The 13,464-nt window shown below is 41.1% G+C and overlaps 1 protein-coding gene and 1 long non-coding RNA gene across 2 annotated transcripts; both read right to left on the bottom strand.

Annotated features, from left to right (window-relative positions):
* Positions 1-1,522: 1,522 nt before the first annotated feature.
* Positions 1,523-4,848, bottom strand: LOC120649035. Its single transcript, XR_005665154.1, has 2 exons — positions 3,834-4,848; positions 1,523-1,752 (listed from the first exon to the last, which is right to left on the bottom strand). It is a non-coding gene; the product is annotated as an uncharacterized LOC120649035 (long non-coding RNA).
* A 3,843-nt stretch (positions 4,849-8,691) lies between these two features.
* Positions 8,692-12,602, bottom strand: LOC120649008 (chaperone protein dnaJ 6-like). Its single transcript, XM_039925673.1, has 8 exons — positions 11,836-12,602; positions 10,331-10,429; positions 10,145-10,246; positions 10,004-10,063; positions 9,809-9,915; positions 9,608-9,690; positions 9,336-9,426; positions 8,692-9,219 (listed from the first exon to the last, which is right to left on the bottom strand). The coding sequence occupies exons 1-8, from the start codon at positions 11,950-11,952 to the stop codon at positions 9,018-9,020; spliced, it is 861 nt and encodes a 286-aa protein (XP_039781607.1). The 5' UTR covers positions 11,953-12,602; the 3' UTR covers positions 8,692-9,017.
* Positions 12,603-13,464: the final 862 nt, after the last annotated feature.

The raw sequence follows: 13,464 nt of genomic DNA, 5'->3' as shown, positions 1-13,464 counted from the left end.
TTGCTGGACGGAAGCACAAAAACATAACTAAATCTTCTCTCTCCTATACCTAAAGGCAAATTTAGGTATCCAGTTTTACTAAATCTGCTAGAGATACCCTTAGGCCTCGTTTTTTCCAGTTTAGATCATAAATCCCTCACATCGCATGTTTAAATACCAAATTAGAAGCACTAAATATAAACTTATTACAAAACTATTTTTATAAGTCATGACTTAATCACGAGACGAATCTATTAAGCTTAATTAGTCTATAATTTGATCACTAATTGCTACAATAATCACTCGTTAATCGTGTATTAATTATACTTAATAGATTTGTCTAGTGTTCTAATTGCAACTTATGCAATTAGTTCTATATTGAGTTGGCATTCGAACATTCGAGAACAATTTAAAAAAAAAACCAAATAAGACCTTAGTAGATGGGCCAAAAGGGGCCTAATTGTACCGTCTTTAAACCCTGCAGCCCGTTTCACGGGGCCCACCGTACCTGGGCTTACGCGGGCTACAGAAACCTAGAGCCCTATGGGCGCATCCAATCCATGAACGGCTGACAGGGTGCACCCAAAGCGCGGAAAACCTATCCATCTTCCGGAAGTTTTTTTGCAACTTAACTTCCGGTGTTTGAGATTCGTGCAAACGATGATAGCCATTGGATCCACTCTAACCCTAGCTTCTCTCTCTTTCCTGCCTCTCTCCCCCGGCCCCCTCTCGCGCGCTGCCTCCAGCTGCTTGCGCGGGCCCGCCCCACGCGCGCACATGCCGCCGCGCGCTGTGCCGCTCCCGCTTCGCTGCTGCACCGCTTGCTTCGCCACCGCCGCCTGCTCCGCCGCACGCCGTCGGCCGCCAACATTGGATAAGATGAGGCAAAAATGTTGGTTAAATATTTTATAATATTGATTCAACATTTTTGAAATGTTAGTTCAACATTTTGTAACGGGAGTGTCTCAACGTCAATCGACTAATTTTTAGCTTATCCATCAGTCACTCATTTCAACCATTAGATTCTAGATCAAGAGCTCAGAGCCGTTGTCAGCTTTTGATGTGTTGTGTGCTGCGATTTTTTTTATCTACTTCCGCTCACATCAAGTTAACAGCCCGTCATTATGTCTGTTGGACCCTTTTGTTGGGCTTCGTAGTTCTTTTGACCTGGCTGTTGCCTCGAATGGCTAACAAGTTTGTTCCGCTGTTACACAGGCCAGTTTGGACTTATTGAAGGATTTTTGTTATTTTGTCCATTTTGGAGCTCGAACATATTGTGTCTGTGAAAGAGTCCAGATTTTTTAAATTTTTGAACCATCAGCACTCAACCGGTATTTCTTTTGTTTTGAATGTTTCTAGGAAATACATGAACTACATAGTTATATTTGAAATAAATTGCTTTACAAATAAATGTGAAACTAAAAAAAAAACAGGAACTACAATTTACATGCATGGGTGAAATTTTCAACAAAATCGAGCAGGTAATTTCCCTAAGTTTGTGTCAAGTTATATCACAAAAGGAAAAGTACAAATGCAGGAAAAAGGCTCTACTTTCCTGAAAGGAAATTGAGATATTAAGTACATGTATAAGATGTTGAATCAGACTCCTAGACTGTTAGATCGATCTTTACACCAAGTAGAAGAAAGTTACCTATGATAGACCACAACAATAACAAAGGAGATCAATGTTGAGGATGTTCAAACATGATTATATCTAGAGCAACTCTAATCTGTAATGGCAGTCCATAAAGATTCTGAGCATAATTGATGAACCTGTGAATGCATGAAACCATAAGAAACAAAAATGATATCAATAACACAAGGAATTATAGCAAATAACAAAAAAAAGATTTAATCAATTTGGTCAAGCATTCACCAAAAAATTACAATGACATAGAAAAAAAATTACAATGTCATGCTATGAGTAACTCTAATACAAATTTCTTATGATTTTGTCTCCAGATCATATACTTTTCTCTCCACATGAGGCCATTCCCCCATTTCCATTAGTTGTCTTCAGAAAGAGACAGGAAGAAGGGACTACCATAAAACTCATATGCTACTACTATGATTCAAGCTAACATCTTAAGGAAGCTAAGTTTTTAAGAAAATAAAATTGCTAACTTAATTAAGCATAGACTATCTTGATCACCATCCTTTGAATCTATGGTGAACATATATAACAAGATAATAAATAAATTGGATGAACTTTATCTGATAAGTACCCCACTTATCAAAAGAAAATCCTCTGAATGTTCTTAATGAAGCACATTACACCCAGTACTAAGAAAACCTCCTAAGCCATTGAAATGAGCTGACGCTGCATTAGCTTCTGTTCGACCACCCTCCTGGATCAAATGTTTCTCATAGAATTGTTTGTGCATAATAATTTGTAGTGTTCGTTTCCAAAGAACAGAGTAGATAATGCTTTGGGTATGTTCAGCTAATGCACAAAAAAATTTAAATGAATTATTTTGCTATAAATTCAGAACTGCAACTTGTAAGGGCAATTCAGCTTGCCTTAAGGGTAAAGAAAATTAATAATATAGTTAGGCTTGAATGCAAAAAAAAATTCTCAGTGTAATAATGCACTGGCATGGAGGAAAGAAAACAACATGCAGATGAAGATGGAGGTCAAGGTGCAACTACACAAGGGAAGTCCAAGCTCATGGGGCAACGAAATGCAGCTGCCAATGAGGATGCTATCTTGGAGCAATGGTAGCCAAGTTTAAAAATAGATCCTAAGGTAACATACAAGGAGCAAATCCGAAAAGAAAAAAATCCATAATAACAGTAATTAACAATTAGCAAATTGGTGTTAAACAGAAAGCTAACAGTAATGAATACATATAAGGTTATTCATTTTTTTTTTGAAGAAAAGTAGACCATGTCAACTCAAACTTTTAGATTGCAAGCCTGCCTCATTAGGATTTTAGTTACAAAAGCACAGCAGGTTAGGGTGTCGACTGAGGGATAAACAAAATCTCAATCGGTTGTCACGAAGAAAATCTCAACAAATAAACAAAAAAATACTTGTACAATTTTTGGCTGATAATAAAGTTACATTTACCCTAGACATTTACAGGTACAATTGCTAGGCCGATATAACGAGAAAAAAGCCACAGATCTGAACAAGAAAATACACATTTATAGGTATAATTTTGCTGATAACAAGAAAAAACACATCCGGAAAACACACATTACAGTTCTACTTTTTGGCTGACAACAGGGAAAAAAGCACATCTAAAAAAACAAACATTTATAGTGTAAAACAAACATTTACATCATGTCCAGAGTTTTTAAAAATATTCAGAGTTGACACAATGTGGAATATGAAAAGACATGAAATCCTATAAGTTATTTCATATAAAAGAAAAACCACATAGAAGTGGCAATAGAAATGCATAGTAGCAAGACTGGTAGCTGCATAATGAATAAAAGAAATGATTGATGTAAATTGCACGCATATTTTTTAAATCACAGTGACCATACACACAAGATATACCAAAATTTGGGGTGTAACTGGGTAAGTACAGTATTCGACCACTGTAATTAAAATAAAAAGAAAGTCCAACTCCAACTACCAGAATGTAGTGTCACACACAAAAAAAATGATAAATGTCCAAGAAAGGAACATCACATCTTAGCAGAAAAGGCATGAGTCGATACACCAAAAATAAAGTCCACAAAGATGCATATATGAACAGATGCTACTAAATATTTAATAAAAGAGGACTGATTATACCCCTCAAACTAAAAATTTACATCCAGCAAGAACATAAGATACAACAAAATCGTTCTATGTAACTATAACATATTTAAACTATAATCGGGAAAGAAACTTGAAAAAATACCTTGCTTGCAAAAGATGGACCCTAATCCCTTGCACTGGAGGTAGAGTGATTTTTTTGCTCCCCTGGGACGCATATATAATTAGAACTTGAGGGAATAAACTAACCCTTCTAACTAAAAGAATCGTGAAAGTAGAAACACAAGGCAAAGGGGCCACACGAAGGACACACAGTGATGAAGGGGCACATGCATTATCTTTAGAATTATATAAACTAGAAAGAATATTTTACCACTTGGGCTGAACAAAAAATAATTATGCCATTGGGTTCAGAAAACACAACACAACTATTGCCCAATATGCCATTTACACTATGACACTAAATGAAGTGGCTTAAAGAAACCGAAATAAAATAAAACAAAACAAATACAACTGTCATTTACACTATGACACTAAATGAAGAATGAAGCGGCTTAAAGAAACCGAAATAAAAGAAAACACATACAACTACTTTCAAGTATGCCATTCACACTATGAGACCAAATGAAGAATGGAGCGGCATGAAGAACCCGAAATAAAAGGAAAAACAAATTCAACTGCATTAACTGGAATGGCACACAAGTGTACACAAAAATGGAACAACAAATCATCTTAGAAGTTTTACGAATAAGACAAAAGAAAGCAGATACATACAAGTGGTCAAAAGTATACTAGATACAAATTTGGGACAATATACCAAGCCTAGCAGGCCCTTGCACTCCACTAATATCTATCATTTCGAAGTCAGTTTTAAGCAGAGGTCACACACCACATCCACACTCTAGATACTGCAACAGACAAGTGAAATGAGCAGCAATGTGGCTGTAATATCCAAAAATGAAAAACCTGACCAATAGAACATAAACAAAAAAAGATAGCTGTAATCGAGATCGAATTGAATGCCATTCGATTCACCAGATTTTTAACACGCAATTGGCTGTAATATCTCACCACCACATGCGCCTCCCAGCTGCAAGCTAAGCAAACATGCACAGTCAAAATGTAAGCACAACTCCTAATGGCCATGTTCTTCGCAAAGCGGGACCGAAGCCGCCGTCGGAGAAAAAAGCGGCCATGTTCTTCGCAAAGCGGGACCGAAGCCCCCCTCCCCCAACCCGATGGCGGTCGTGGCTGCGGTCGCAGCCACGGTCGCGGCAGGAGCTCCTCCCAAAAAGCCGCTCTGCGGCCGCGCCCGTCGCGGGCGTCGAGCGTCCAACCTCTCCCACGTTTCGATCTAGATCTTGCAGTTCCGCTTGGTGAACCCTCCCTTCCTACCGTGCTTCCTAACCCAGGCCCTCACATCATCTGCCCATCCCCGCCTGTCCGCTATGGATCTCCCGGCCTGCCAATGCATTTTATACTAGTCTTACTCATGATGTTTTATGCTATAAGTCCAGTAACACACTATCACTTATTGTGTGCTTATTGTTTTTCCCCAAACTCATGACAAGTTATTACGCCTATCTTTATATTTGATACTATCATACAAACAAATGTAAGCTATACGATACTTTTTTTCATAGGGCATTCTTAGTACTCTTTTTTTGTTGACAAAATTTGCTGCATTGATAAAAGGTGGTTTTTGCTCATAAATCATTAGAAAAGTGTATCTTTGATAGAAATCATTACAAATATATGTACATATGCTGGAAAATATTATAGCTTATATAATAACATTTCACCTCAAACAAGTCACCAAACACAAAAATCCCCTGCCCTCCAAGTTCCAGTATCCTCTCGCAGCTGTAGATACTTAAATTCTAGCATCTTTTTGCAGCTGTAGATATTTAAGTTCCTCTCGCAGCTATAGATATTCAAATTTTAGCATCCTCTTGCAGCTGTAGATATTTAAGTTCCAGTGTCCTTTCATGGATGTGGATAGGTGTAAATAAAATGTCAACAAAATAGAGATAATAAATAAGAATGCATTTTTCATAGACTTTCTTAAACTTGGTTAGAGCCTAGCTTATGTTTGTATCAATTTCAATTAACATATTATTCCAATTTGTGTTATGATATCTAAGATATTAGCAATGTTACAAGCCTCGCACTACTCGTGACTGCATCATCAATAATTTTAACATACACACCTACACAAACAGCAAGCCTTTAGACAAATTGGGATCCACCCTACCCAAACAATGGCATAAATCATAGTAAAATTAACAGAGAGTGCTATTTATTTCGCAACAATGAGTCCAGTTGCACAATAACAAACTCAATTATCCGAAATTATTAGTACTAGAAAATGAAACCCATCAGGAACACATAAGAGGCCAACCTCCTTCTGCGGGAAAATATCACCAAGGTAGCATGTGTGATGGTTCTGCAGAGGAGGAAGGGACCCGTGGGAGAAGATAAGGTAGCGGGGGCACAATTATCATTTCCTGTTGCTCTGCAATTAAATTGATTAAATTATTGTTGACGGCGTCATCTTTGAGAAAATGGATCTATTTTCTCCATGTCTTTCAGCAGTGACATAATTTTTAATGGTTTCTTGCAAAAGCCACTAAATAACGGTGTCTTGTAGTAAATTTTGCCTATTATTTTCACGACTGAGCTGTAGCATCAGCATCGATGTCACAAAGTTATGTTGATCTTACCTCTCATGTCAGTATTTTTTGTTCACTCTAACTGAGTTGTAGCATCAACCTAGATATGTCTAGTGTCGCAAAGTAATACAACGTCAATGCTTGTTGCTTGGTTACAACTCGGCCGGGTGGAGAAAGACCGCCCCACCGGTATTATCTAAGAGAAGACTCGGCTTCCCCGACCGAGAAAATCCCCGAACCCTGGCCCCGCCCTGACACTGGGAGACGTAACCTCTGGGGACTACCTGCCTGGGCCATGTAAGGGTCCTCAGGCCGACCTGGGGCCGGCTCACAACCAGTACAAGAGATTCTTGTGGAGGAAATTTAATATACATGTCATTTAATGGTAATGCAACAATTATAGTGGAGCATTGAAATTTTTTAGATGTATCCAAGAGAAAGAGATTCATACTACCAATATGTACTTAGAGTGTGTTTGGTTGTTGGACCAAGTCTAGCCTGGCTAGTCGTCCAAGTCTGGTTTCAAAGATGCAACAAGGCCCGACTTGGGTAAGCCTGCCCATATTGTGTTTTGGTTGGCTGGCTTGTGTTGCATATGTTTACGGTTTTACTTTATTATGATTTACCTCCACACAAAGCTTTTTATCCAGCAACACAAAGAAGTGAAGCAACTGCACACGGTGGAGGTCAACATCACTCAGGATGGACTTTGAGGGCTATGAGCTCATGTGACATTGGTTAGTCCACTGAAAGTTTACACAGTTCAACTGTTTAAGCAAGCAGAAAAAAGAAAACTCTAATATACATGTACGTAGAAGTAAGAGTTGCCCTTAGCTCTCAAAAGGTGCCTTCTCAAAACTCTGAATGCCCGCTGTGTGCGAAGTTGAAACTTTGACGTCTCACTACAACACCTCTGAAAAAAGAAGTATCGAAATCAAAATTTCAAGCACATCAATCATCATTATTGATTAAACCATGTGACCACTTCTATAATTGAAAGAATATTGACATATTATTCTCTTTTGAGTTCACACTCTACCAGGAGATCGAGATGTCAAGAAATTCATCTGACAGAATAAAATTGACACAAATCGGTTGCTTGCTAGCATGGGTATACTTTCAAAAACTAGTTTACATCAAAATTCAATGTTTTACCAAAGGATTGCTGATTCAGATTTCACAACACACTCGAGATCTAGCTCCAAAATAGACTAACAAAGCAAAAAAAAAAACAGAAAAAACCCAAAGAAGCAAGGGAACACGTAGCAGATCTCATCGCGGATCATGAGTGCGACGACTGCACGTGCCAAGCTCCACAGCGGGCAGTAGGAATCTCGAACCCTGCAGCAACGCAACAACGCGACGGCGCTGAGCAGCACACGGAGGCCAGCCTGCGCGAGGAACTCGTGGACGCAGCATGTCGAGCTAGGAAGCCCGCGGCAGCGCCGCCACTTTGCGTATGTGGATCTTGTCGGCGCCGGTTTGCGTACGTGGAACTCAAGGTCTAATGCATAATTGCAGTTTTCTAAAAAGCAAAAAAGGAAAAGTATAATTATAGTTGAGTCCATAACTATGATATAAAATTCGCGTTGAACAACCAAACCATAATAAATTAAAGCACATTGCGAGTTAAAGAACAATAAAAAACAACACCATAGATTAATGCGATGTTATCTCTTTTGTTACAATGATCTGCAGCACAAGAAATTACAATGATCTGCAACTCGTGTTGATCGTGGTCGGGCCCGGATCATCCGGTCGTTTGGATGCATCCCCTTCCATCTTTTATAAACAACTTATTGGCCAGTCACTATGTGACTGCTTGAATAAAGTAGCATTGCCATAAAAAAGAAATTACTAGGCAACATTTAACTTTTATTACTCGATATTAGATACGCAGCAGTGATTCCACAAATGGCACCATATAGTGAACAAAAGGGAGTCCACCAGTGCGAAAGCTCTCGTACCGTTCTTGACATCGTACAAGTCGCGTGGCATGTTGAGCCATCACGGAGATCACACCTGAACAGGTAGCCTGCGTCAACGGAGAGAAATATCTTGTCTTGATGAGTTGCCCGCACAAGGGAAAACAACAAGATTTCTTGGTACAGGCAAACTGACTCGGTGGCATAGTGAGCATGTCAGTTTTGGTTCATCTTCTGCTAACCAGATGGCAATCTCCCACGTAGTTGCAGAGTGGAGTAACGCAGAGTGGAGTAACACACTATGCCACATCTGTATTCTCTTAACACTAGGCACCCCATCAATTTGGGTAATACCTCTGTAAGAGCGGTCAAAGTGCCTAGCCACCTTATAGGCACCACTCCATGGCTCACAATTGCTGTTCATTGAGGCGACCATGTGGGGCCAAGTTGTCAGAGTCAAGCATGACATTCAGCAGATGACTTGCACGCAGCTCAGTACAAAAATAACCAATCCAGTTGCAGATGCTACGAAATTCGGACTTTCAGATTCCAGCTAAGCTTCCCTCCCGGCAATGGCGATAAACATACAAACCTACTGCACTAGCTCAGACGAAGAAAAGAAACCCAGATGGTAATCTACCCTAGTATTTTGCAATCAGTTTGGCTACATCCTGATGCTACAACCAGATGTTGGCCGCACAGCCGCACAGGGCAAGGAGACTGGCAGCAGCATCATTTGCGTTTCTTGGCCCTCTTGCTCTCCAGCCTCTGCCGCGCCTGCTCAAACTCCTCTTCTGTGGGCTCCGAGCTGCTCGCCTTGGGGTCGCACTTGGACATGATGGATGAGAGGATGGAGTTGAACTGGTTTTTACGCTCCATCCTACGCTGCGAGATGGCTAGGACCAGATTGTTCTCCTCAGTTTTCCTCTTTTTCCTGACACGGCAGTTCAAAACAACAATGAGTTGGGAGCAAATGGTAGCTACATGCAAGCAACAAATAAGGGTAAGGGTTCAAATGACAGGTGTGTTCTGCTAGGAGTAACAACTTACTTGACTCTCCTCTCTAACGGATTTGTTGGTGGCTCCATCTCGGAGATCTTTTTAGCCCATTTCTCATATGCTTTAGTTGATTTCAGCTCACCTGGTATAGAAAGGACATGGCGAATGGTTTTAGAAAGATATTTCAATCAGCAGGTTCAGTAAACAACTAAACATGCATCAACTGGGCAATTAACTGGCATTATTTTCTCAACGAAACAGAGTGAAATTGATCAATGATATCAGAAAATATAGAGCAGCATCTACAAAAAAGTGTTTTTTACCTTCAGCAATTGCCTCATCGATTATATCCTTGAAACGGTGGGAGTCAAGCTTTGGTTCTGAGCAAATCATTGAGCAGAAAAGCCTGCATAGAAGGGAACCATGTCAAGATAGAAAACAAACCAAGATGTTTGGCACCTGCTCACAACCTTCAGAGTAATGGATTGATCAAGTGCAAAAGGATATTAGTTCACGGAAATCACCTGTTCATGTTGCCCTTGTATTTTGTATAAAGATCCTTCAGGTCCTTTTTCTCAGAATCTGATCCTCTATATTTAGCTTCAAATTCTTCAATGTCAGCCTCAGTGACCTGGGAAAAATGGTTAAGACATTGATTTGTAAAACACTGCAAATGCATAGACAACATTAGCCTGTGATTGATATAGAAGGAAACATACCTTCTTGTACATTGTTCTGAAGTACTCCTGGAGATTGTCTGCAGCTTCTCCAACCAGTGCCTAAGAGGACAGAATAGGTTCAGAAAAATATTGCTTCAATCTAAAAAGTAGAAAGTCAAGTACTAGAAAAGAGGTGCTCACATCATCATCAGCAATGCCTGTCTCATCATATAACGCCCTCTTTTCTGCATCTCCAAGAATGGAAATCACCTTCTGCAGCTGCTGAAACTTTTCTTTGGCTTCCTGGCATTGCATAACATTCTACTTGAGAAACAAGCCACTAAATTATGGTAGGATAATATCCACAGTTTAGGGATGAGATCCTACCTCATCACCAGGATTCTTATCTGGGTGAAGCCGAAGAGCTAATTTGTAATATGCCTTCTTTATTTCTTGTTGTGAAGCAGTCTTCTCAACCCCTAAGATCTTCAAACGAAGAAAGGAAAAGAGATAAGACATTACATTAGTAACTTCTGATCTGCAAATAGAACAATGAGAAATTGAACTGTGAATCTGTGATAATAATATCTACATTTGCACTTAGAACAGTTCGGACTTTATCTCATTTGAGGTCATTAACACAGACTCTACATTTGAAAATACATATTAAACGGGTACCAAAAGAGTCCCCATCAATTACAGTTCAGGGCGTTTCCACTATGAGTATACTTGGTCTTATTTTGAGCAGCATCTTTATGCATGATTAAGTACAATCAAGTAGTAAGCACTAGCTACAGGTCTAAAGTGACAATGCAGATCAAGAAAAAAAAATTGAAAGCACACAGCAAATACAAGTAAATACAGATTGCAAGCTCTATTATTCTGGTTACAAAAGGGCGAATTTGCCAGGCATGAACCACAAATGGCCAAGGCCTTGTGTGGTCCACCAGATGGCAAACTTTTTTTTATTTGAAAGCAAAACAGTTCACCAGACAAACAAGAAGCATTTTGAACTTAACTACAGCATATTCATGTACTAATCCCTGAATTAACATGGTGGCATACGAGAAAATGCCAGCATCTTCATATCCAGGATACTCAATTGCAATTGATTGCCTTAATACTCAACTGCACCTGCATACCTTCCTCTTACTTCCCCCAAAGCAGGATACTGGATACAGTCATATAGATGCAGCTCGAAGATAAGCATAAGAAGGAGCTAACTAAAGCATGACAACATAGTTACGGGAATAAAAAGGAAAAAATCCAGTAAGTGTAATTCTCTCTTGGCAACCCCACAGTTTCCCTATACATGATTGCAACTTTAACCTTCCCCTGTTCTGCTGAATCCCCAATGCTTAATCATTATTTCAATTAAGCAGTGGCATATATGTACAACTCAATTGTTTACCAATGTGAACTAACACCCAGAAATTACCAGCAGGCTCACCATGTGGAAAAGCAAAACAAATCAAATTGACAGAGACAAACCGCCGATGGTTGGTACTACTCAAATCCACCAGGCAAGCAAATCAACAGTTTGCAATTGGCAAACACTTTGTCTCAATTCCTCAGGTCCCAACACCAAAACGAGCGAATCAGCAAGATTCGCCAATTCAAGGATAATCATAACGAAAAAAATTGCAATATTAGGACTGCAAACTTTTTTGCAAATTTCTCAATCATAACCAGACACAGCACTACAAGAAGACTAATCCAGATCCAGCTGACCGAACAGGCATAGCGAGGGCCCTCTCTCGCCCTCGAACCCTAAACCTCCCTCACAGGATTCGAGCGCCGCACCAACACCGCAACCAAACCCAACCCAGCACGCAACCTCCCGCCCCCTGCAGTCGGCCGAGATCCCAGCTAGGGTTCGTAGGGCGCCTTACCTCGTAGAGGCTCTTGCTCCCGGTGGCGGCCGGAGCGGCGGCCCCCTCCTCCTCGCTGCCGTCGGCGTCGGCGTCGGCGTCGCGGGAAACCCTAGCCTTCCTGCCCTTGCAGCCCATTTGCCTGGAGGCGGTGGTGGATCGGTGGCGGCGGGGGTGACTGAGGAATGGGGGAATGGGGAACCGGAAAGAATGGCGGAGGCGATTGGGGAATTTATACAGGGGAAGGCAGCGCGGGTGCGCGGAAAATTTTCCCGCCCTTTTGGGTGTCGCGCGCTGGGAGGGAATTGGTAGCTTCGACTCCGTGTGGGAGTCGATTTTTTTTCCTGCCCTTTATACAGGCGTTGGGCGTTGGCTGAGGTGGGCCGGCCAGCCGGCGCGGAGGACCGCCACGCGCGTGGAGGTGAGCGGGAAGCGGGACCGCCTCCTGTTACAGAAGAGGAGGGGACCGGGGGGCGGCGGAGGACGGGTGCGGGCAATGGTTCGATCGGCAGAGGGCCGCTGGGCAGGGTACGATTCTGGGTGGGCGGTGGCCGGCGGCGAAAAGGCGAGAAGAAGACGGCGAGGGTAGGCAGACACCGCGATGGCGAGATTAGTTAAGGGTTACGACGGTGGAGGGCGGTGCCGGAGCCAAAGGAGGCGAAGGACGACAGAGGCGCTCAGCTCCGCGATTGGATGAATTTCAATCACAAAGCGCGACGAATAAACGCCCCCGACGGGAGGTGGCCGTTCGGAGGCGGCGGGCGCGAAGGCGGTCGAGATCCTATGGCGCTTGCCGAGGCAGCCCTCCAGTGCACGGAAGGTTAGGAACGGAGGCGGGGCGGGAGCGAGGCAAAAGCGTAAAAATATAGATGTCATCATGGTACACGAATTTGATACCATGTAGACTCTATTTTTTTGCTTTTTCTACAACGACTGGTGAAGCCGAATCTGGTTTGGAAAACGTATAGCAAAATAGCAAGGTCTAGATGGCTCATCTAGCCAGTGAAAGCTGAAATGGATTTTGCGAATGTCTTCATGCCTAAAGCAAGTTTAAAAATACTGTGGGTGTCTTCACACTTTCTTTGTTCTAGTAGGTTGTTTTAGCAAATTTAAATCGTAAAATCAGACTCTTAATTAATTTCCCATGTGAAGTAAGAGATTCAAGAATTGCACTGGATAATTATGATTTACATGTTAGTATTGGGATTGGCCAAGACTGCAGGAGCGAAGAACTTGCCGGTTGCCACGGTGGCGTCGTTGGCTCGTCACCATGCCGCCTGCGCGATGTTAAGCGAGAATCCAGAAGACGCTGATGGGAAATCGGAAATTAAGAGCAGTTGTGTTTTAATTGAGCAATAGACAGACGTTTATCTTGGTTCAATGTACTCCTAAACTTTACCCTTAATAAAATTTACCTTTTTTATTTAATCTATGCACGAGCGAAGGCTTGATTTAAAATTTTGCACGATTATAGCGGACATTTTTTTGAAAAGTGATTATAGAGGATATCATAATATATTTTTTTATTATTTTGATTGGATATGATATTTAAAATAAACTAATATTATAATACAAAATTTTAGAAAAATAATGATGAAAATTTTATAATATATTTTTGATATACATTGAGATGCCCAGTAGAAACCGGCA

Source organism: Panicum virgatum, chromosome 1K, assembly GCF_016808335.1.
Source record: "Panicum virgatum strain AP13 chromosome 1K, P.virgatum_v5, whole genome shotgun sequence".
Classification (NCBI taxonomy): Eukaryota; Viridiplantae; Streptophyta; class Magnoliopsida; order Poales; family Poaceae; genus Panicum; species Panicum virgatum.
The sequence above is the reverse complement of the archived record's forward strand: the minus strand, read 5'-3'. Positions and strand labels throughout refer to the sequence as shown.

What these genes read in the sequence shown, in the direction of transcription:
- LOC120649008 (XM_039925673.1), bottom strand. Translation starts at nt 11,952, where the DNA reads ATGGGCTGCAAGGGCAGGAAGGCTAGGGTTTCCCGCGACGCCGACGCC. An exon ending in CAGGCATTGCTGATGATGAT is followed by an intron (nt 10,064 to 10,144) that starts GTGAGCACCTCT and finishes CTGTCCTCTTAG; the next exon opens with GCACTGGTTGGAGAAGCTGC. An exon ending in TACAAGGGCAACATGAACAG is followed by an intron (nt 9,691 to 9,808) that starts GTGATTTCCGTG and finishes CCTTCTATGCAG; the next exon opens with GCTTTTCTGCTCAATGATTT.